At 40.0% G+C, this 23,155-nt stretch overlaps 1 protein-coding gene across 1 annotated transcript in view; it reads left to right on the top strand.

Moving 5' to 3' along the window:
- The window catches only part of ASB4 (ankyrin repeat and SOCS box containing 4), a 107,564-nt gene that overhangs the window by 37,156 nt on the left and 47,253 nt on the right, over positions 1-23,155 (top strand). Inside the window, exon 4 of the mRNA XM_027102490.1 lies at positions 16,333-16,632. Within this exon, the coding sequence (XP_026958291.1) occupies positions 16,333-16,632 (300 nt within the window). The remainder of the gene's footprint in view (positions 1-16,332; positions 16,633-23,155) is intronic.

The raw sequence follows: 23,155 nt of genomic DNA on the forward strand, positions 1-23,155 counted from the left end.
TAATGGTATATATTTCTACATTAATTTACTATCAGTTCTGAAGGAAGGATGGAATAGTTGAGGCCAGTTACTGTGTTTATGATTTTTACTTGAGGGTTTTATTATAAATTGGCATTGCTATCTTGATTGGAAAATAAAGAAGAGGTCTGTTTTTTAAAAAGTGGTTGATGGAGATTCTGTTAAGAAGAAAGAATGTATACTATATGATCAGATTACTTTCATCTTATGGATTTGTTCAGTGAAAGACTGCCTGAATGCTTAATACATTTTTAAGGTATTTTTTAAAACTTATATTCGTGCCTAGCTTAAAATACTTATGTCCAAGTCAGCAGGTAATTTATTTGACCCTGAGCTGTGAAGACTGCCTTTTCTCATCTGAGCATGCCAAATTGCATAGATCATGCGAAGGTTCAGAGGTTGTGAGAAAGGAAGTCTTAGTGGCAGTTTCTGGAGAAGGATGCTGTTTCTCTTGCTTCCAGTGGTGTTATCATCCCTGAACGAGAAAAAAATGCATTTTAAAATCTTTCTGTCAATATGAGCCGACTCCCTATGGTCTTCATAGAGCTAAATTTTCATTCATGCAAATGGGTGTTTTCACAGGACTGTGGGATGGGACTTTCAATTAGGGAGAAAGCAAATTACACTCTCTGGATTTGGGGGGGAAAAAAGAGAACAGTAACATTCTTATGCATGCCAGGTGGATGAATGGAAGAAATGTTAGGATTTGTGGCCATATCTTCAGGGTTTATGCAGGAAATCGTGTGTGTGTGTGTGTGTGTGTGCGTGTGTGTGTGTGCACGTACACGTGTGCGTATAGAAAGAAATACACTTACTCTCTGTTTAATATGAATATGGGTATAATAATCTGTCTCTTCAATCTTAATCCCAGGTTGAAGCCTCAGTTTCTTCAGTTTCTTCAGATATTTTCACATGGCTTCCAGCCTCATTATCAGACTTTTAATTTTAGTCAGGAATGGAAGTGATGCATAGAATCCTAGTTGCTAGCCAAGGAGAGTAGACCTAAGTGGTTACATCAGTTTCTAAGTCACAGAGGAATTCCCAGGGACTAGTGTAGAGCTGAGCAGGCTACACTGGTCATTTGTTAGTTAGAATTAGTTCCTTTCTGAATAATTCTAAGGAATGAGACGCTTTGTGGCCTCGAAGGGTATGTGACTAGATTAAACTTTGTGAGACTTTTTTAAATCACAGCAGACTTTTTGGATGTTGAACGCTGTTGAATTGCTATGCATTCGTTTTTGATTTTTTTAAGCACTTTTCAAAATCTCTACCACAGAAAAGTGCACAATTCATAAGTGTGAAGCTTGGTTAATTTTCACAAAATAAACAAACATATGCAACCAGCATCCAGAAGAAGAAATAGAACATTACCTATTTACTTTTTTTTTTTTTTAAACAAAGAAAACCGTGATTGTTTAGAAATCTGATTTTTTTTTTTAACATCTTTATTGGAGTATAATTGCTTTACAATGGTATGTTAGTTTCAGCTTCACAACAAAATGAATCAGTTATATATATACATATATTCCCATATCTCTTCCCGCTTGCGTCTCCCTCCCTCCCACCCTCCCTATCCCACCCCTCCAGGCGGTCACAAAGCACCGAGCTGATCTCCCTGTGCTATGCGGCTGCTTCCCACTAGCTATCTACCTTACGTTTGGTAGTGTATATATGTCCATGCCTCTTTATCGCTTTGTCACCGTTTACACTTCCCCCTCCCCATAGCCTCAAGTCCATTCTCTAGTAAGTCTGTGTCTTTATTCCTGTTTCACCCCTAGGTTTTTCATGACTTTTTTTTTTTTAAATTCCATATATATGTGTTAGCATACGGTATTTGTCTCTCTCTTTCTGACTTACTTCACTCTGTATGACAGACTCTAGGTGTATCCACCTCATTACAAATAGCTCAATTTCGTCTCTTTTTATGGCTGAGTAATATTCCATTGTATATATGTGCCACATCTTCTTTATCCATTCATCCGATGATGGACACTTAGGTTGTTTCCATCTCTGGGCTATTGTAAATAGAGCTGCAATGAACATTTTGGTACATGACTCTTTTTGAATTATGGTTTTCTCAGGGTATATGCCCAGTAGTGGGATTGCTGGGTCATATGGTAGTTCTATTTGTAGCTTTTTAAGGAACCTCCATACTGTTCTCCACAGTGGCTGTACCAATTTACATTCCCACCAACAGTGTAAGAGGGTTCCCTTTTCTCCACACCCTCTCCAGCATTTATTGTTTCTAGATTTTTTGATGATGGCCATTCTGACTGGTGTGAGATGATATCTCATTGTAGTTTTGATTTGCATTTCTCTCATGATTAGTGATGTTGAGCATTCTTTCATGTGTTTGTTGGCACTCTGTATATCTTCTTTGGAGAAATGTCTATTTAGGTCTTCTGCCCATTTTTGGATTGGGTTGTTTGTTTTTTTGTTATTAAGCTGCATGAGCTGCTTATAAATTTTGGAGATTAATCCTTTGTCAGTTGCTTCATTTGCAAATATTTTCTCCCATTCTGAGGGTTGTCTTTTGGTCTTCTTTATGGTTTCCTTTGCTGCGCAAAAGCTTTTAAGTTTCATTAGGTCCCATTTGTTTACTCTTGTTTTTATTTCCATTACTCTAGGAGGTGGGTCAGAAAGAATCTTGCTGTGATTTATGTCATAGAGTGTTCTGCCTATGTTTTCCTCTAAGAGTTTGATAGTTTCTGGCCTTACATTTAGGTCTTTAATCCATTTTGAGCTTATTTTTGTGTATGGTATTAGGGAGTGATCTAACTTCATACTTTTACATGTAGCTGTCCAGTTTTCCCAGCACCACTTATTGAATAGGCTGTCCTTTCTCCACGGTACATTTCTGCCTCCTTTGTCAAAGGTAAGGTGACCATATGTGCGTGGGTTTATCTCTGGGCTTTCTATCCTGTTCCATTGATCTATCTTTCTGTTTTTGTGCCAGTACCATACCGTTTTGATAACTGTAGCTTTGTAGTATAGTCTGAAGTCTGGGAGCCTGATTCCTCCAGTTCCTTCTTTCGTTCTCAAGATTGCTTTGGCTATTCGGGGTCTTTTGTGTTTCCATACAAATTGCAAAATTTTTTGTTCTAGTTCTGTGAAAAATGCCAGTGGTAGTTTGATAGGGATTGCATTGAATCTATAGATTGCTTTGGGTAGTAGAGTCATTTTCACAATGTTGATTCTTCCAATCCAAGAACATGGTATATCTCTCCATCTATTTGTATCATCTTTAATTTCTTTCATCAGTGTCTTATAATTTTCTGCATACAGATCTTTTGTCTCCTTAGGTAGGTTTATTCCTAGATATTTTATTCTTTTTGTTGCAATGGTAAATGGGAGTGTTTTCTTGATTTCACTTTCAGATTTTTCATCCTTAGTATATAGGAATGCCAGAGATTTCTGTGCATTAATTTTGTATCCTGCCACTTTACCAAATTCATTGATTAGCTCTAGTAGTTTTCTGGTAGCATCTTTAGGGTTCTCTATGTATAGGATCATGTCATCTGCAAACAGTGACAGCTTTACTTCTTCTTTTCCGATTTGGATTCCTTTTATTTCCTTTTCTCCTCTGATTGCTGTGGCTAAAACTTCCAAAACTATGTTGAATAAGAGTGGTGAGAGTGGGCAACCTTGTCTTGTTCCTGATCTTAGTGGAAATGCTGTCAGTTTGTCATCATTGAGGACGATGTTGGCTGTGGGTTTGTCATATATGGCCTTTATTATGTTGAGGAAAGTTCCCTCTATGCCTACTTTCTGCAGGGTTTTTATCATAAATGGGTGTTGAATTTTGTCAAAAGCTTTCTCTGCATCTATTGAGATGATCATATGGTTTTTCTCCTTCAGTTTGTTAATATGGTTTATCACATTGATAGATTTGCATATATTGAAGAATCCTTGCATTCCTGGAATAAACCCCACTTGATCATGGTGTATGATCCTTTTAATGTGCTGTTGGATTCTATTTGCTAGTATTTTGTTGAGGATTTTTGCATCTATGTTCATCAGTGATATTGGCCTGTAGTTTTCTTTCTTTGTGACATCCTTGTCTGGTTTTGGTATCAAGGTGATGGTGGCCTCGTAGAAGGAGTTTGGGAGTGTTCCTCCCTCTGCTATATTTTGGAAGAGTTTGAGAAGGATAGGTGTTAGCTCTTCTCTAAATGTTTGATAGAATTCGCCTGTGAAGCCATCTGGTCCTGGGCTTTTCTTTGTTGGAAGATTTTTAATCACAGTTTCAATTTCAGTGCTTGTGATTGGTCTGTTCATATTTTCTATTTCTTCCTGATTCAGTCTTGGCAGGTTGTGCATTTCTAAGAATTTGTCCATTTCTTCCAGATTGTCCATTTTATTGGCATAGAGTTGCTTGTAGTAACCTCTCATGATCTCTTCTATTTCTGCAGTGTCAGTTGTTACCTCTCCTTTTTCATTTCTAATTCTATTGATTTGAGTCTTCTCCCTTTTTTTCTTGATGAGTCTGGCTAGTGGTTTATCTATTTTGTTTATCTTCTCAAAGAACCAGGTTTTAGTTTTATTGATCTTTGCTATTGTTTCCTTCATTTCTTTTTCATTTATTTCTGATCTGATTTTTATGATTTCTTTCCTTCTGCTAGCTTTGGGGTTTTTTTGTTCTTCTTTCTCTAATTGCTTGAGGTGCAAGGTTAGGTTGATTATTCGAGATGTTTCCTGCTTCTTAAGGTGGGCTTGTATTGCTATAAACTTCCCCCTTAGAACTGCTTTTGCTGCATCCCACAGGTTTTGGGTCGTTGTGTCTCCATTGTCATTTGTTTCTAGGTATTTTTTGATTTCCTCTTTGATTTCTTCAGTGATCACTTCATTATTAAGTAGTGTATTGTTTAGCCTCCATGTGTTTGTATTTTTTACAGATCTTTTCCTGTAATTGATATCTAGTCTCATGGCGTTGTGGTCAGAAAAGATACTTGATACAATTTCAATTTTCTTAAATTTACCAAGGCTTGATTTGTGACCCAAGATATGATCTATCCTGGAGAATGTTCCATGAGCACTTGAGAAAAATGTGTATTCTGTTGTTTTTGGATGGAATGTCCTATAAATATCAATTAACTCCATCTCGTTTAATGTATCATTTAAAGCTTGTGTTTCCTTATTTATTTTCATTTTGGATGATCTGTCCATTGGTGAAAGTGGGGTGTTAAAGTCCCCTACTATGAATGTGTTACTGTCGATTTCCCCTTTTATGGTTGTCAGTATTTGCCTTATGTATTGAGGTGCACCTATGTTGGGTGCATAAATATTTACAATTGTTATATCTTCCTCTTGGATCGATCCCTTGATCATTATGTAGTGTCCTTCTTTGTCTCTTCTAATAGTCTTTGTTTTAAAGTCTATTTTGTCTGATATGAGAATTGCTACTCCAGCTTTCTTTTGGTTTCCATTTGCATGAAATACCTTTTTCCATCCCCTTACTTTCAGTCTGTATGTGTCTCTAGGTCTGAAGTGGGTCTTTTGTAGACAGCAAATATATGGGTCTTGTTTTTGTATCCATTCAGCCAATCTGTGTCTTTTGGTGGGAGCATTTAGTCCATTTACATTTAAGGTAATTATCGATATGTGTGTTCCTATTCCCATTTTCTTAATTGTTTTGGGTTCGTTATTGTAGGTCCTTTCCTTCTTTTGTGTTTCTTGCCTAGAGAAGTTCCTTTAGCAGTTGTTGTAGAGCTGGTTTGGTGGTGCTGAACTCTCTCAGCTTTTGCTTGTCTGTAAAGGTTTTAATTTCTCCATCAAATCTGAATGAGATCCTTGCTGGGTAGAGTAATCTTGGTTGCAGGTTTTTCTCCTTCAACACTTTCAATATGTCCTGCCACTCCCTTCTGGCTTGCAGAGTTTCTGCTGAAAGATCAGCTGTTAACCTTATGGGGATTCCCTTGTGTGTTATTTGTTGTTTTTCCCTTGCTGCTTTTAATATGTTTTCTTTGTATTTAATTTTTGACAATTTGATTAATATGTGTCTTGGCGTATTTCTCCTTGGATTTATCCTGTATGGGACTCTCTGTGCTTCCTGGACTTGATTAACTATTTCCTTTCCCATATTAGGGAAGTTTTCAACTATAATCTCTTCAAATATTTTCTCAGTCCCTTTCTTTTTCTCTTCTTCTTCTGGAACCCCTATAATTCGAATGTTGGTGCGTTTAATGTTGTCCCAGAGGTCTCTGAGACTGACCTCAGTTCTTTTCATTCTTTTTTCTTTATTCTGCTCTGCAGTAGTTATTTCCACTATTTTATCTTCCAGGTCACTTATCCGTTCTTCTGCCTCAGTTATTCTGCTATTGATCCCATCTAGAGTACTTTTAATTTCATTTATTGTGTTGTTCATCGTTGCTTGCTTCATCTTTAGTTCTTCTAGGTCCTTGTTAACTGATTCTTGCAATTTGTCCATTCTATTGTCCATTCTATCTCCAAGATTTCGGATCAACCTTACTATCATTATTCTGAATTCTTTTTCAGGTAGACTGCCTATTTCCTCTTCATTTGTTAGGTCTGGTGGGTTTTTATCTTGCTCCTTCAACTGCTGTGTGTTTTTCTGTCTTCTCATTTTGCTTATCTTACTGTGTTTGGGGTCTCCTTTTTTGCAGGCTGAAGGTTCGTAGTTCCTGTTGTTTTTTGTGTGTGTCCCCAGTGGCTAAGGTTGGTTCAGTGGGTTGTGTAGGCTTCCTGGTGGAGGGTACTAGTGCCTGTGTTCTGGTGTATGAGGCTGGATCTTGTCTTTCTGGTGGGCAGGTCCACGTCTGGTGGTGTGTTTTGGGGTGTCTGTAGACTTACTATGATTTTGGGCAGCCTCTCTGCTAATGGGTGGGGTTGTGTTCCTGTCTTGCTAGTTGTTTGGCATAGGATGTCCAGCACTGTAGCTTGCTGGTCGTTGAGTGAAGCTGGGTGCTGGCGTTGAGATGGAGATCTCTCAGAGATTTTTGCTGTTTGATATTATGTGCAGCTGGGAGGCCTCTTGTGGACCAGTGTCCTGAAGTTGGCTCTCCCACCTCAGAGGCACAGCACTGAGTCCTGGCTGCAGCACCAAGAGCCTTTCATCCACAGGGCTCCTTAATTTGGGATGATTCGTTGTCTATTCAGGTATTCCACAGATGCAGGGTATATCAAGTTGATTGTGGAGCTTTAATCCGCTGCTTCTGAGGCTGCTGGGAGAGATTTCCCTTTCTCTTCTTTGTTCTGACAGTTCCCAGGGGCTCAGCTTTGGATTTGGCCCCGCCTGTGCGTGTAGGTCGCCGGAGGGCGTCTGTTCTTTGCTCAGACAGGACGAGGTTAAAGGAGCCGCTGATTCGGAGGCTCTGGCTCACCCAGGCCGGGGGGTAGGGAGGGTCACGGAGTGCGGGGCGGGCCTGCAGCGGCAGAGGCCGGCGTGACGCTGCAGCCTGAGGCGCGCCGTGCGCTCTCCCGGGGAGCCGTCCCTGGATCCCGGGACCCTGGCAGTGGCGGGCTGCACAGGCTCCCCAGAAGGGCGTGTGGCTAGTGACCTGTGTTCGCACACAGGCCTCCTGGCGGCGGCAGCAGCGGCCTTAGCGTCCCATGTCCGTCTCTGGGCTCCGCACTCTTAGCCGCGGCTCGCGCCCGTCCCTGGAGCTCTCTCAAGCAGCGTTCTTAATCCCCTCTCCTCGTGCACCAGGAAACAAAGAGGGACGTAAAAGTCTCTTGCCTCTTCGGCAAGTCCAGACCCCTCCCCGGACTCTCTCCCGGCCAGCCGCGGCGCACCAACGCCCAGCAGGCTGTGTTCACGCCGCCAACCTCAGTCCTCTCCCGGCGCTCCGACAAAAGCCGGAGCCTCAGCTCCCAGTCCCGCCCGCCCCGGCGGGCGAGCAGACAAGCCTCTCGGCTGGTGAGTGCCGGTCGGCCCGATCCTCTGCGCTGGAATCTGTCCGCTTTGCCCTCTGCACCCCTGTTGCTGTGCTCTCCTCCGCGGCTCCCAAGCTCCCCCACTCCGCCTCCCGAAGTCTCCACCCGCGAAGGGGCTTCCTAGTGTGTGGACACTTTTCCTCCTTCACAGCTCTCTCCCGCTGGTGCAGGACCCGTCCCTATCCTTTTGTCTCTGTTTAGTTTTTTCTTTTGCCCTAACCAGGTACGTGGGGGGTTCCTTGCCTTTTGGGAGGTCTGAGGTCTTCTGCCAGCGTTCAGTAGGTGTTCTGTAGGAGTTGTTCCACGCGTAGATGTATTTCTGGTGTATCTGTGGAGAGGAAGGTGATCTCTGCGTCTTACTCTTCTGCCATCTTCCCGGAAGTCCCTATTTACTTTTTATTTTTAAAATTTTTATTTATTTATTTATTTATGGCTGTGATGGGTCTTCGTTTCTGTGCAAGGGCTTTCTCTAGTTGTGGCAAGCGGGGGCCACTCTTCATCACACATGCAGGCTCAGCAATTGTGGCTCATGGGCCCAGTTGCTCCGCGGCATGTGGGATCTTCCCAGACCAGGGCTCGAACCCATGTCCCCTGCATTGAGCAGGCAGATTCTCAACCACTGCGCCACCAGGGAAGCCCTACCTATTTACTTTTAAAGTGTGGGAATCTTCAGGTTTTAGTAATTTGGGGCCTACTAAGCAAGACAATGTGTAAAATCTAGAACATACTATGCTACCTTTAAATTTGCTTGTGTAATTAGTAATGTAATCTGTATTCATCATTTGATTGTCCTGTGGAAGATCAACAGTGGTACGTTTAATCCCAAATAATTTTTGTTTCTTTTAGGACATAGGATTTTTAAAAGTGACCACATTTTCTCCCCTAATTATGGTATGTTTAAGTCAGTATGAATGCAAGTTTATACTTTTTGTAAAGGCAACTCAGAAGTCTGTTGGTGAAGAAATCAGCTTGGAATCTAAACATTGCAACCCCCAATCCACAATCTAAATGGTACACTAATAATCAAAAGTTGACCTCCTAAGCAAATATAAAATATGGACTTTGTGAGGAAGGTAGAACAAAGTGTCTGGAAATTCACTTCTGCTTCCCCGTCTCATTGAGTAACTTCTCTCACCTGTGAGACAGAGAACAGATTTAGAAGCCAGCATCCAGGTTCAGATGGCGAGCCCTGCCTAGCCCCAGCACCTAATAATGATTCTTAAAGTTTGAGACATCTCATTCTATTTTTTCAAGTTATTTTAAACTTCATAATCAAATCTTCAGATAAAATTATGTTTTATCAATTAAAAATATTTCTCTCACACTTTGTAAAGCAAACATTAAAAACATTCTGGTTGGGACTTCCCTGGTGGTCCAGTGGTTAAGAATCCACCTTCCAATGCAGGGGACGCAGGTATGGTCCCTGGTGGGGGAACTAAGATCCCCCATGCCGTGGGGAACGAAACCAGCGCACTATAGAGCCCTCGAGCCACAACTAGAGAGAAGCCCACGTGCTGCAACTAAGACCCGACGCAGCCAAATAATAATAAAATAAAATTTTTAAGAAAAGCCATTCTTTAAAAAAAAGAAGCATTCTGGTTGGCATTTGCATTATCTCCTAGAGAATGGCAGATACATGGGTCTGAAAAGTAAAAAGTAAGCAAAATTACATCTACCAGCTGACCACTTTAAAATGGGAATGAAGTGAAGAAAAGTTAAATACACGAACAACTTTTAACTGCCAAATGCAATTAGCAGTTGAATAGTCAAGGGATGTCAATGATATAAAGTTTGTTATGAGCCAAGCGCACAGTATTTATAGTGAAAGTGGGTCTCTAAGAAAACGCAAAGCTATTCATATTGGTTCTCACTAGGCCATCTCCATACGGGAAACGTGACTATCCATAAAGCTGTTTCCAAAGGTTTTTCAACCACACATTTGATTCTCCTTCAGATGCATGAGCCTTGGCTCATTAATGTTACAGGCAGAATATCATATTTATCTCTTTGGTATGGAATTCCCTAGTCAGCAAGGTTAATCAGCGTAATGCACCTTAAGTACTTCGTTTATGGCCCAAAGCCTCAGGTTCTTTGGTTGATAGTCATATTTTTAATTAAAATAACCAATGAATGATTTCACTGGAAAACTTTCTGGCAGGTACTCTATCTACTTTACTAAGTAGCAACTGCCTTCCAAATATCTTGAAAGCTCTTATTTTCACTCTCTTAATGAGTCATCTTCTTATCACCTAATTTTCCTCTTTACCAGAAATTCACTCTCCTACTTTCCTATTGCCATCCCAGGGTTCTTTTCCTTTCCTAGATGTTCAGATTTTTTTCTTTTAAATTTTACATTTCAAGCTTATTTTTTTTTTTTCTCTCCTGGGGAAACTCTGAGATTTATCCTGAAAATATTAGCTATTAAAAAATAGGTAAGAATTGTGCTCCAGCCTGTAATCCTTCAGGACTGTGTAAATACGTGGACACAGCAGAGCAAATGTCTGCTTATCCAGCCACGAGCAGTGTGTGTAACCTTTGGCTGTAATAACAGAGGCTTCTTGTGTGTGGGGTTCTTTGGACTCAGATAACATTACAGCTGATAACTGTGGCAGAGCCGAGCTTAGCTGAAGATTTACCAGAGATGTGTATATCCCCCCAAACACTGGAGCAGAATCAACCCTTCTTCCAAAAGGTGGCCCAAACACTTCGCTCCTTACTGTATTTCCTGAGCCGGGGGTTTTCTACTCAGTGACTCAGGCATATCTCTGGATTCAGATTTAAATTAAACACACACACACACACACACAAAGGATCGGTGTGTGTATTTTTGTAGGGGCATAACTCCTAAATTCCTTTAGAACTTTGCCGAGAATTGATATTGGTTTGGAGGTGGACTGCGTGTAGCTTTCAGATTTGGGGGAGACTAGGTATACAAACATGGGCACTTCCTGCTACTTAATCTCTACAAGATATTTATCCTCATTTGTAAAGTGGAGGCTTTGTCAAGACCCCCTCTAGATCTCCTGCATGCTGATAATCTTCAATGTTTAGAAGGGGAAATTATATAAACAGATTAAGTGTCATGGTCTGGGGAAGGTAAAAAGTAATGGTAGATGCTATAAACCCACATGGGTGTGGCCTATATTTGAGAGTTCTCTCTGGGATGCTTTCCTAGGAGAAAGAATCTGTATTTTCTTCTCAGTTAAGCTCATTGCTCAAGCAGAGCTCAAGCAGAAGGCATCACTGCCCACGGACTGCAGACCCAGGGTGAGAACCAAGTAGTTTACATTAGGGGAAGCAGTGCCTTCCTCACCTCTGGCCCCATCAAGGGCTTTGTTCCTGGGTTTTACTCCCTCCTTACAGTCCTTTGGGCAATCTGAGCACACAGTCAAAGGGCATCCTGGACTCTGCAGAAGTGAGCAGAGGGGGGCCCTTTGAAAGACAAATGCGAAGAATAAATCACATTTTGAGTTCTGAAGCCCTGGGACAATATTGCTGTGGAAAGAAGGGAGAGTATACAAAATGAATCTGCCTGATTAGTTAACTGTATTTCTGTCATGCCGTGACCATTGGGGGTTACATTTTGTAGGACAAGTTTTGATCTCTTGACATACCAGCGTCGACACAAATGTGTTAATGGGTGCTGCATCACTGGTTTTTTGGCAATGGCATTACCTCAGGTTTGGTCCTCAGTGAGGGTAGGTGTGGTGGAAAGGACACTCCTGCTTGTTTCCACACTTGGTACACAGTGACCTGTGACCGTATCGTCATTTAAAGGTTGTGACTGGGGCTTTCCTGGTGGCGCAGTGGTTGAGAGTCTGCCTGCCGATGCAGGGGACTCAGGTTCGTGCCCTGGTCCGGGAAGATCCCACATGCCACGGAGCGGCTAGGTCCGTGAGCCATGGCCGCTGAGCCTGCATGTCCGGAGCCTGTGCTCCGCAACAGGAGAGGCCACAATAGTGAGAGACCCGCGTACAGCAAAAAAAAAAAAAAAAAGGTGGTGACTGTATGTGTGTGGCCTGTTTGCTGTGGACTGCTTCTGTCTCTTCAGTGGGCTTTCCTGCTTTGCAAGGGCTTGAATTATCCAGAAACTCCTCCCCACTACCCCCCACCAAAGTTCTGCAATGTAGCTTCAAGATACATTGCGACAGACCCTGATCTGTATCCGACTATCTATTCTCTTCCTATCTCTCCACTCAGCTCCCTAGGGGCACCAGCTAAGGGGTCTTGCTGCCACCCACCCATCTACGTTCCTACCACCCACATTCCTTTCTAGGAGAGGTGAGTTGTAGGCACAATTTCATTTATGAGGTTAGCTGAATTCCAACACCTGGCCATCTCTGAGCCCAGTTTACTGGTTAATGATTATGATTATAGGACACGGAGATGAAACTGATTGAGAGGTCAAGGATGACCGATTCATGTAATAAACAGGCAGGATAGATTCTCTAAGTGCTACTGGGAATTTAGGAGGAAGAAAAAAAAATCAACAAATGTATCTCCATGTCAGAGATGTGACATATAGATGAATTCGGAATCTTCTTTCTTTCCTTATGATTTGTGAAGAGGCTTGGCGCTAAACCTATTCTACTTCCACAAAGACAAAGACAGATGGAAACCCTGCATTGCAGATATTCTGAGTCCATTAGCTTGGACTGAGGCAGACGACTTATGGCTCCAGCAGGCTGAAAAAATGGCAGTTTTCTCATCTGGAAAATGAAAGGCTTGGACTGGATAATCTTCCCTCCAGCGCTAACATTCTGTGTTTCTTTGATTTTACATCAAAATGGTGTTTTCTTAATCAGCTCTCTGCTGCTTCCTTTCTGAGATCATTTTTCTTACCACTACAGAAGCAGACTTGAGTTTCCAATCAGTTGCTGCATAGAGCTGCCTAATCTTTGCCGTTAATTGGCAAGCAAAACACACTCCAGTTTTCAGATCTGGAACCAGCTTCTTTGCAAGAGAGTTAGAAGAGGCTGCCTTTGCAAATTGCTTGTAGAGGAAACTTGAGTATTAAGATGACTAAGTATTGGTGTTAAGTGATTCCTTCCTTATCAAAAGCAGGTTGCATACCATATAGCTTAAAAACTATGCTTGGAACACAGATTCAATGTGCACAGCTAAATGGAAATGTATATATGGATATATACAAATGTATTGTGTGTGCATATCTATTTACACACACACACACACAGGCACAGGGTTGATCCTCCCCAGTCCAGACTGTCTGTGAAACTATTTGTCTCTACCAGGGAAAATCCATATCACCAAATACCTTTCAGTGTCTGAAATCTGGAATTAGTATCTTAGAACTTAATTCTATTGTATGAATACAGATTCCTACATAAATTCAGATAATCCTAAGAGGGTCACACTTTAAACAATCCTCAGTCTATTAGACCTTAGTGTAAATTAACTTTGGATTTCTTTTTAAAGAACAACTTTGGATAAGGGGAGAGTTGGGAGGACGAGAAAGCAAAATGGCCCTAGAATTCTGAGTGAGATGAAAAGAGACTAAAGTGTGTGTGTGTGTGTCTGTCTGTCTGTCTGTCTGTCTGTCTTTCTGTCTGTCTAGGTTGGAGGGTGGGCCATAGAAAAACAAAATTCTGGTTGGGAGCATTCATTCCCTCAGGATTAATCAGCATTGTGCATAACCCTATAAATAACCTCTTTTAAAAAATATAAATTTATTTATTTTTCGCTGCGTTTGGTCTTCATTGCTGTGCATGGGCTTTCTCTAATTGTGGCAAGCAGGGGCTACTTTTCGTTGGCAGTGCACGGGTTTCTCATTGCGGTGGTTTCCCTTGTTGCGGAGCACAGGCTCTAGACACGTGGGCTTCAGTAGTTGCGGCTTATGGGCTCTAGAGTGCAGGTTCAGTAGTTGTGGCTCACGGGCTTAGTTGCTCCACAGCATGTGGCATCTTCCTGGACCAGGGCTTGAACCCATGTCCCCTGCACTGGCAGACACATTCTCAACCACTGCACCACCAGGGTAGCCCTAAATGGCCTTTTTAAACTAAATTATTTTTCCTCCTGGCCAGAAGCACAACAGTTTATTTTATTTATTTTTATAAATAGTAATACACGCACAAGGTACTAAATTTAAAAGCTCAAGGGGAGCATTGAAGGATAAGTAAATCTATGTTCTTGTCCCCCAGTCCCCACCAGTGCAACCAGTTTCTTGTGTTAGGTGTTTATAAATATTTTCTTACCTGTTAGCCTTTATGCACACTCTTCGGCTCCCTGCTTCTCTCATTCAATAATATATCTTGAGATTTTTTCTATACCAGTATACACAGAACCGCCCCCTTCTTTGTAATGACTGTATAGTGTTCCACTGTACAGATGTACATACTTTATTTAAACAGTCTCCTATTGATGAAGATTGAGGTTGTTTCCAATCACTAACCATTAAGAACAATGCTGTAGTGTAGTGCATGTTGTTGTCCTGGGCCAGGTTGCCAGGATTTATAACTCCCAGGAACTTCATACTCTTCATAAAGAGTTCAATGCAAGTAGTGTTCCTGGGAGTTGTATAATACAGTGGCCCTTATATGGCATTTCACACATGAGTGAACGTACTTGTAGGATAAATACCCAGGAGTGGTGCGTAGGTAGTTCTTTTCACTTAAATGAGAGACTTTTAATACCTAATCACCAGGCCCACCTTTAACGTGGTCATCATCCTCTGAGTGCCCTCCAGGTGCTCATTTTTGTTGCCCAGAAGTATTTACAATATTTTAGATTTTTCTGACCTCATCTAATCAGTGAAGAATACAACTTGTACTTCTCTTGTTCTGGGTGCTATACCCTATTAATGTAGCTAAAGATTGTATCTGCATTTGGGCAGCTTCATCTTACTGTTGGCTCATTTCTAGCTTATTGTCAACTCAAATACTTAAGTTTTTCCTCAAATAAATTACCATTAAATCCTAATCTGCTGGGACTTCCCCGGTGGTTCAGTGGTTAAGACTCCGCACTTCCAATGCAGGGGACGTGTGTTCAATCCCTGGTTGGGGAATGAAGATCCCATATCCCACGCGGTGCAGCCAAAATATTAAATAAATAAGTAAAGACTATCTTTCCAAAAAAAATCTAAGAAAAATAAAGAAACTCATAATCTGCTTACTTTGTACTCGCATAGTGGAATTTTTACAACCTATTGTAAAAACAAACCTCTGATTTATCCATGTTAAAATTTATATTGTTGTTTCCACCCTAGAGTCTCTTCTAAGCTGTTGAACTATATCTACATCTTCATCTTGCCATTAAATATTTCATCTTTCTGTACCTATTTTCCATTCTCCACTCATAGTGAGCTTAATGCCGTGGCTCTGGGTATTGACATTGAAAAAAGGATTTATAAAGTTATCTTGTTATAGCTTGTCAAAATGGCAATCATTGGACACTTGGGAAAAAGGGACTAGTTCAGTGTTCAGAAGTCAGAGGTAAGAGGGAAAAAGGAAAGAGAGAGAGGGTGAGAGGGAGGGAGGGTGGGAGAAGAGAGAGAGAGAGAGAGAGAGAGATTTTCAACAGCTAATGGGAAAATTTTATTTAAGATCTCAGTTCTAGGAACAACTATGCTTCTCCTGACCAATTAATCTGTGTATAGCTTGTGGGCATAGTTAATTGTGCAACACATCCTGTTTTCCTGTTTATTTTGGCTGCTGGGAAGTTCAAAGGCAAATTTACAGTGTGGTTCTAGCATATATACAACACAGTTTATATTTTGGGTACCTATCTGACCCTGGACCTCTTTTTATTTTCCTTCCTTATTTTGCCTTCCTTATTTTTTCCTTTGCCCTTATTTTCTAGATCATTAAAAAAAATCTTGTGTAAAATTTGTAAGCTGCTATAAATTCTTCTTAATTCTTCTTCGGAAAGAGGTGTTGTATAAACTGATAGACAGGCAAATAAAATCTTGGTGTGACAAATTTTGTAAAGACAGCAAATACATTCATACCTTAGCTTGACAATAGCAACAACTAGAGGGAAAAAGAACTGTGATGGAATGAAAATTATAAGCTTGTAAGTAACAGCTTTGGAATCATTCAAGGCAATGATTGGGAGTTTAAAAAAAATCTTTAATAAGAATGTCCTGTAAATCATCACGTAAAATAAAATGCAGTCACATAAATGAAGGTCTCAAACACAAATGCCTTGGACAGCCAGGAAGGTAAAGTAAATGAAGGACCAAGATAATAGGGGATAGTAGAAAGCCCCTGTCCCATTTAAGTAATCCAAATACACTACTAAGCTAAACATTTGCAGATTCATCAGCCACTAGTTTACAACTTCCAAATCATCCCCCAATCTTATAAATGTGACGAAAGTAAAATACTTTGTAAAAATCCTCACTAATTCTCACAGGGAGAAATCCTAGGCCAAGAAGTTAAACTTTCTCTCCCTTTCTTTTTTCAGGTTATTGGTTGCCTAGTTACAAATTAAAGTCTTCCTGGGCCACGGGCCTGCATCTCTCTGTCTTGTTTGGTCACGTGGAATGTCTTCTGGTGCTACTGGACCACAATGCTACAATCAACTGTAGACCTAATGGGAAAACCCCTCTTCATGTGGCTTGTGAAATGGCCAACTTGGATTGTGTTAAGATTCTCTGTGACCGTGGAGCAAAGCTCAATTGCTACTCCTTAAGTGGACACACAGCTTTACACTTCTGTACAACTCCTAGCTCCATCCTGTGTGCCAAGCAACTGGTTTGGAGAGGTAAGCCTTTCTGGGTGGCTGACATCGTCATCTACTTGCCCAGTCATGGTTTTGAAAATTGGTGACCCTTACTTACCTCCGGCAATGTAGTACATATCTCTATTCATTAAGCCTAATTCAGGGGGCCCTAAAAATATGTAGAGAGATAGTTATGTTGGCCCCAGTCATTCAGTGATGATCACATTGAATTCTTATTACTGTTTTAATTGTAGGAGTCTCGTTAATTAACACATTTATTTAACAAATATTTATTAGCTTCTATGATGTCAGGTAATGTGCTAAGAAAGTAAAAAGAGAAAATAGTTTCTGACTTCTAGGAGCTTATATTCTAGTAGGGGAGATGAATATTGATGAAATAAATTATAAATACATAACCGTAAATTGGAAAAGGAGCAAAATAAGGTGCTATGAAAGAGAACGTCAGGAGTAAACTATTATAAAATGTGTAAAACTTCTCTAAAGATACAATATTTAAGCTGAAACTTTATAATGAGAAGGAGCTGGCCATTAAAAACAAGAGCAAAGAAGAAAAGTCTAGGGATAGGGAATAGCATGTGCAAAGTTGCTACGGGAGCAAAAAACTTGGAATATCCAACACATGGAAGAAGGCCAGTATGGCCAGAGTATCATGGCGGGGTGGGTGGGAGGGATAAGAGGGTAGAGGGTAGTGCCGCCAGATGACATTGGATGTGTCAGATCATATATGGCCTGATGGGTGCCGAGTGTGGGGTTTAGAACTGGAGCCACTGAAAAGTTTAAAGCAAGGCAATGACACGGTTTAATTTTCACTTAAGATCATCAATATGGGGTCATTCATAAGCTGGGTTGGAGAAGGCCAAGAATGGAAGCAGGGAGACCAGCAGGGAAACTCTTGCAATAGTGTAGGTGGGGGGGATGATGATTTTCACTAAGGGGAAAGCTTGGATAGGAAAATTAGAAAATGGGTTTGCAATGTTTTAGAAGCAGAATTGGTGGGACTTGGAGATGGATTTGATATAGGTGGGGGTGGGGCTGGGTGACAGAAAAGGAAGTTTCAAGAATCATTGCCAGGTTTCTGGCTTTAGAAAATGGCTGGATAGTGATGCCATTTTTTAAGATGGGAAAACGTGGGGAAGAAGCATGTATGTGGGGAAGATCGTTATACCATTTTTTTAAAGTTGGGTTTACAGAGGTATAATTTATATACCGTAAGTTCACTGTTTTTGAGTAATAGAGAGTCGTGAAACCATTCACCACAATTACCTCAAAAAATCCCCTGATGCCCTTGGTAGTTAATTCCCTCACTCTCCCCCGACCCCTGGCAACTGTTGATCTGTTTTCTGTCCCTTTAGTTCCATCTTTTCAGAATGTCATATTAATTAAATTATACAATATGTAACCTTTTGAGGCTGGTTTCTCCAGTGTAGCATAATGCATTTGAGATTCATCAATGTGACTGCACTCACCAGTAAATCAGACCTTTTTATTGCTGAATAGTATTCCGTGTATAGATGTAACACAGTTTATTGACTCCCTAGTAGAGGGGCGTTTGGATTGCTTCTAGTTTTTGACAATTTTGAAAAAAGCTGCTCTAAACATTTGCATACACGTTCTTGTATGGACATGTTTCATTTCTCTTGGGTAAACACCTAGGAATAGGAAGCTGGGTTGTATGGTAAGTTTATAAGAAACTGCCAAACTGTTTTCCAAAGTGCTTGTTTGCATTTCCTCCAGCAGTGTGTAAGAGTTCCTGTTATCCTCCATCCTTGTCAGAACTTCATAATGTCAGATTTTTAAAGATTGTTTTTTAGCCATTATAATAAGTATTAATAGCATCTCATTATGCTTTTAATTTGAATTCCTCTAATGACCAAAGACATTGAGTATGTTTTCATGTATTTGTCTGCCAGCTGTGTGTTCACTTTGGTGAAATATCTGTTCATTTCTTTTGCTGCTTTTTTTTTTTTTTTTTTTAAATGGTTGTTTTCTTGTTATTGATCTGTGAGAGTTCTTAATATATTTTGGATACTAGCCCTTTGTCAAATATGTATTTTGCAAATATTTTAATTCATTCTTTGGATTTTCATTTTTCTAATGGTGTTTTTAAAAGAGCAGAAGTATTTAATTTTGATAAATTCAGTTTATCAATTTTTACCTCTTATGATTTGTGCTTTCTGTGTTCTAGCTAAGAAATGTTTGATTAACCCAAGTAACAAAGGTTTTCTCCTACGTTTTTCTTCTAGAAGTTTTATAATTTCAGGTTTTACTTTTATGTCTTTGATTGATTTTGAGTTATTTTTTGCATATGGTGTGAGGTATGGGTTGAAGTTCATCTTTTTCATGTATGGATGGCCAATTGTTTCAGCATCATTTGTTGAAAAGATTATTCTTTCACCATTGAATTGTTTTGATATTTTTCTCAAAAGTCAATTGGCCGAGACTTCCCTGGTGGTCCAGTGGTTGAGACTTCACCTTCCAAGGGTACAGGTTCGATCCCTGGTTGGGGAGCTAAGATCCCACATGCCTCACAGCCAAATAACCAAAACATAAAACAGAAGCAGTATTGTAACAAATTCAATAAATACTTTAAAAATGGTCCACATAAAAAAAATCTTAAAAAAAAGTCAATTGGCCAAATATGTATGGGTCCATTGATCTATGTATCTATTTTTTGCTAATCCTCCACTGACTTGGTTGCTTTATATCAAGTCTCAAAAGCACATAGAGTGAGTCCTTCTAGGTTAGTTTTAAACATGAGAGGTTTCAGACCTCTTTGAGACATCAAAGTGAATAAGTCAAGGATGCACTTGATATAAAAGTATATATTTCAGAAAAGAGCTCTGAACTAAAGCAGTAAGTTTAGGAGCCATTGGCCTATAGATTGTATTTGAAGCCAAGGAAATCAATGAACTCACCTGGATAAACAGTGTAGAGAGATAAAAGAGAACTTAGGACCAAGCTCTGACAAATTCTTATGTTTTGAGGTTAGCAGGATGGAGAGGAGGCAATAAAAGAGAGTGAAATTATTCTAGGGTTTTGATTTCTCTTCCTTGTGATAACCACTTTCCTCTATAATTCTTTATTTCTAAGAATGTGTTAAAATATTCCACACTAAAAAAAAAAAAAGAGTGAAGTGGATTGATAAATGAAGTTGGAGAAAATCCAAGAGCATTTTTGGCATCAGAGAAACTAAGAAAAATGCAGGTTCAAGAATGGGGGAGTGGTCAGCTGTATTGATAGCTACTGAGAGGTTTAATCAGATGTTCATTAGATTAAGTGACAGAGTTATCACTGACAAAAATAGTTTTGATGAAATGGTAGGTGCAGAAGCCAGATCAGAAGATGTGAGTGGGAGGTTAGAAACTAGAGATGGCATATGCTGACAACTGGTAAAAGAAATTTGGCTGCAAAGGTGAGCATAAGAGTAACATGATTGCTGAAGGGGGTTTGTGGGGGGGCGTTTGTCACAGGAGACTATTATCTACAGTTGAAGATAAAAGGAAATGTTTGGGGACTTCCCTGGTGGCGCAGTGGTTAAGAATCCGCCTGCCAATGCAGGGAACATGGGTTCGAGCCCTGGTCCAGGAAGATCCCACGTGCCGCGAAGCAACTAAGCCCATGCGCCACAACTACTGAGCCTGCGCCCTAGAGCCCGTAAGCCACAACTACTGAGCCCGTGTGCCACAACTACTGAAGCCCGCGCACCTAGAGCCTGTGCTCTGCAACAAGAGAAGCCACCTCAATGAGAAGCCTGCACACCGCGACGAAGAGTAGCCCCCACCTGCCGCAACTAGAGAAGGCCCCTGCGCAGCAACGAAGACCCAGTGCAACCAAAAAAAAAAAAAAAAAAAAAAAAAGGAAATGTTTGTATGCTGAAGGAAATGATTTATAGAAAGCAAACAGTTGAAGATGCATGAAACAGGATAACTGAAAGGTCCAAATCTTAGAGAAGTTGAGATGGGATGAAATCCAGAGACCTTGAGACACATCCTCCTTTTCAGCAGGTGAGCCAAAGTAAAAGATGGTTTTAATGCCAGAGCACTTGTAGATTTGGTTGTGGTAAGATGAGGGAGTCCCTATCTGGTACAAAGTCATCAGCCAAAATGAGAGCAGAAAGACTGGAAATTGGATGAGAGAGGGGAAGATATGCAAAGGTCATGGGGAAAGAATGGGAGGACATGCTTGAAGATGCTATGGTCTTCTCAACCTGTGAGAACTAAAGGGAAAAAAAAATCAACCCAGCTTATTCTCCTTCTTGCCTGCCCTGGGAGGAAGGGCCAGTGCAGAGATGCTTGGAGAAGGACAGGCATCGATTGGAGCTTATCCACTCTACCTTCCCACATGGGGCCATCACCACCTTTCACATTTACTTATACATTTATTTTTAGATTTAGGTTTTTTTAATCTACATTTTAACTGATTAATTTAAACTTTTAAGCTGTTTATCTTCAAAATTTTTGGAAAGTTAAGAAATTATATATTTGTTTAGTTATTGATCTTTTATATCACTACCTTTTCATCAACCACGGAGTAACAGTGAGCTCCTGACCTCGTCTTTCCTCAGAGGTGTTACCACACAGCTTTCCCAGAGGACACAGTTATTCCCCATGTGCTTTATCCCTGCCGACAGAGGGAGGCCTACCTAGAGAGGGAGGAGTAAAGAGGTAGGAGGAGACTGAGCAACGCCCCCTGTAGCTGACACAAGGAATTGGACTGATAACCCAAGAGGAAGAGTAGAAGGAAGTCTGTTAAAGATAACTGACCCTTTAGCACCACGTCATCAAAGGCTGAAGCCATAACAAGAAAGATAAATTAGAGAACACAAAAATGTTTGTTTCAACATCTGTGTGGCAAACAGATTATAAAATTAAAAAGCAGTCATAAAACTGGGAAAAATATTTGGGACTATATGAAAGGGCTCATATCCTTACTATGTAAAGAAACTTTAAAAATTAAAGTTAGGAGGGTAACAACTAAGAGAAAAAAAAAAAAGCACAAAGGGACCAAGAACAGGAATAGGTATTTCAAAAAAAAAAACAGGCAAGGCATATAAATGACAAATAAAGGTAACATAATGATCACTTGTATTGTAATCAGTAAAATGTCAATTAAAAATAAGAATTAGATGTTTTGTTGTGTTTATTACATTAACGAAGATATCAAAGATGGTAATACATATGTTGACAAACACGTGGGGCAGTGCTCTCACACAGGCTTAATGGAGTGAAAATGCATACGATTGAGGGGAATATCAAAAGCTTAAAACCTTTTTAAACTCAGAAATTCTGCCCCTCTAGGATTAGGGACTAATTCAGCACCTTTTGACTCAGGGTTCTCATTGATGTAGGGCCTCAAATTCAGACTTTGGATATATCTCTAAACAAGGTTATACACTGAGTCAGAGATAACTGATGAGAAAGAAAGACATGTAACAGAATTTTGCTTGGTCACGTGATCTGTAGTACACTAGAAATTGAGACTTCTCCTAATTCTATGAGAATCTTCAAAATAGTGGAGTTATAGTGTGTTTTGTTCTATATTTTTGCAATAAAAGCTTTGATTGGTTAAGAAATACATTTAAAATGTACCACAATTTTAAAAGATATATATTGGCATTTTTAATTTTTAATGTACTTAGAGTCTCAAAAAAGTTGCTTGATTTCTTTTTGCACTCAGAGAGTCATTTATATTACTGAAATACTTAAAAAATATTTTTATATATAATAGAAAAATTTAAGCTGTTACCTCCATACCATACAGACGTTAAAAATGATATTGTAAAAGAATGTTTATTGACATAGAAAGATTTAAAAATAAGTTCATAGGAGTGTATGAACTGCATAAACTTATTTTTCTAAAAATTATATATGATTATGCATATCAGAAAATAATATATGAATTATGAGTCAAACTTGATAGCATAAGTAATATTTAGCTGTAGCTAAGTAACTTCAAAAAAGCAAATTTGTTATGTCAGATCCTTACTCTTAGAATAAATTTTTTTTCAAGTGTGGTACCTGGAAAATTTTTCAAAACAAAATAAAACTGTAAATCAGGTAATTGGGTAAAATTTCACCCATTTTATGAATGGAGGAAAGGAGAAGAGAAGTGCTTGGAGGTAATCTTCTAGTCTGGAAATTCTAGAAGACTGTCAGCATCTTGCAGCCTTTCTTTTGCATTTTTATGTCTTCAGTTTCTTGGACAGTGCTTGGCACATAGGAAGTACTCAATAAATGATCTCTGACTGATCTGGGAATGGCTCCAGGAGCCCTGAGTGCATGGAAGGGAACTACTGCCATCTAGTAAATGGAAACTGTTATGTTCACAGTTAATTAAATGCTACTGTTGGTCAGTTTTACTCTCTCAGTCTCTAGGGAGATAGCTGAGGGATGAATTTTCTCTCTCCAGGATTATGTGGTAGGCACTTTGAGAAGTCACATACATCACTTTGTAGCTGGACAGAGGGAATTGAGACAGCACACAGACAAGTAAAATAAGTCAGGCTAAACATTAAACTCAGGACCAGAGAAGTCCATTAGAGGAA

Source organism: Aethalodelphis obliquidens, unplaced genomic scaffold (genome assembly GCF_003676395.1).
Source record: "Aethalodelphis obliquidens isolate GAN/ISIS:26980383/991018 unplaced genomic scaffold, ASM367639v1 scaffold5, whole genome shotgun sequence".
NCBI classification, from domain to species: domain Eukaryota; kingdom Metazoa; phylum Chordata; class Mammalia; order Artiodactyla; family Delphinidae; genus Aethalodelphis; species Aethalodelphis obliquidens.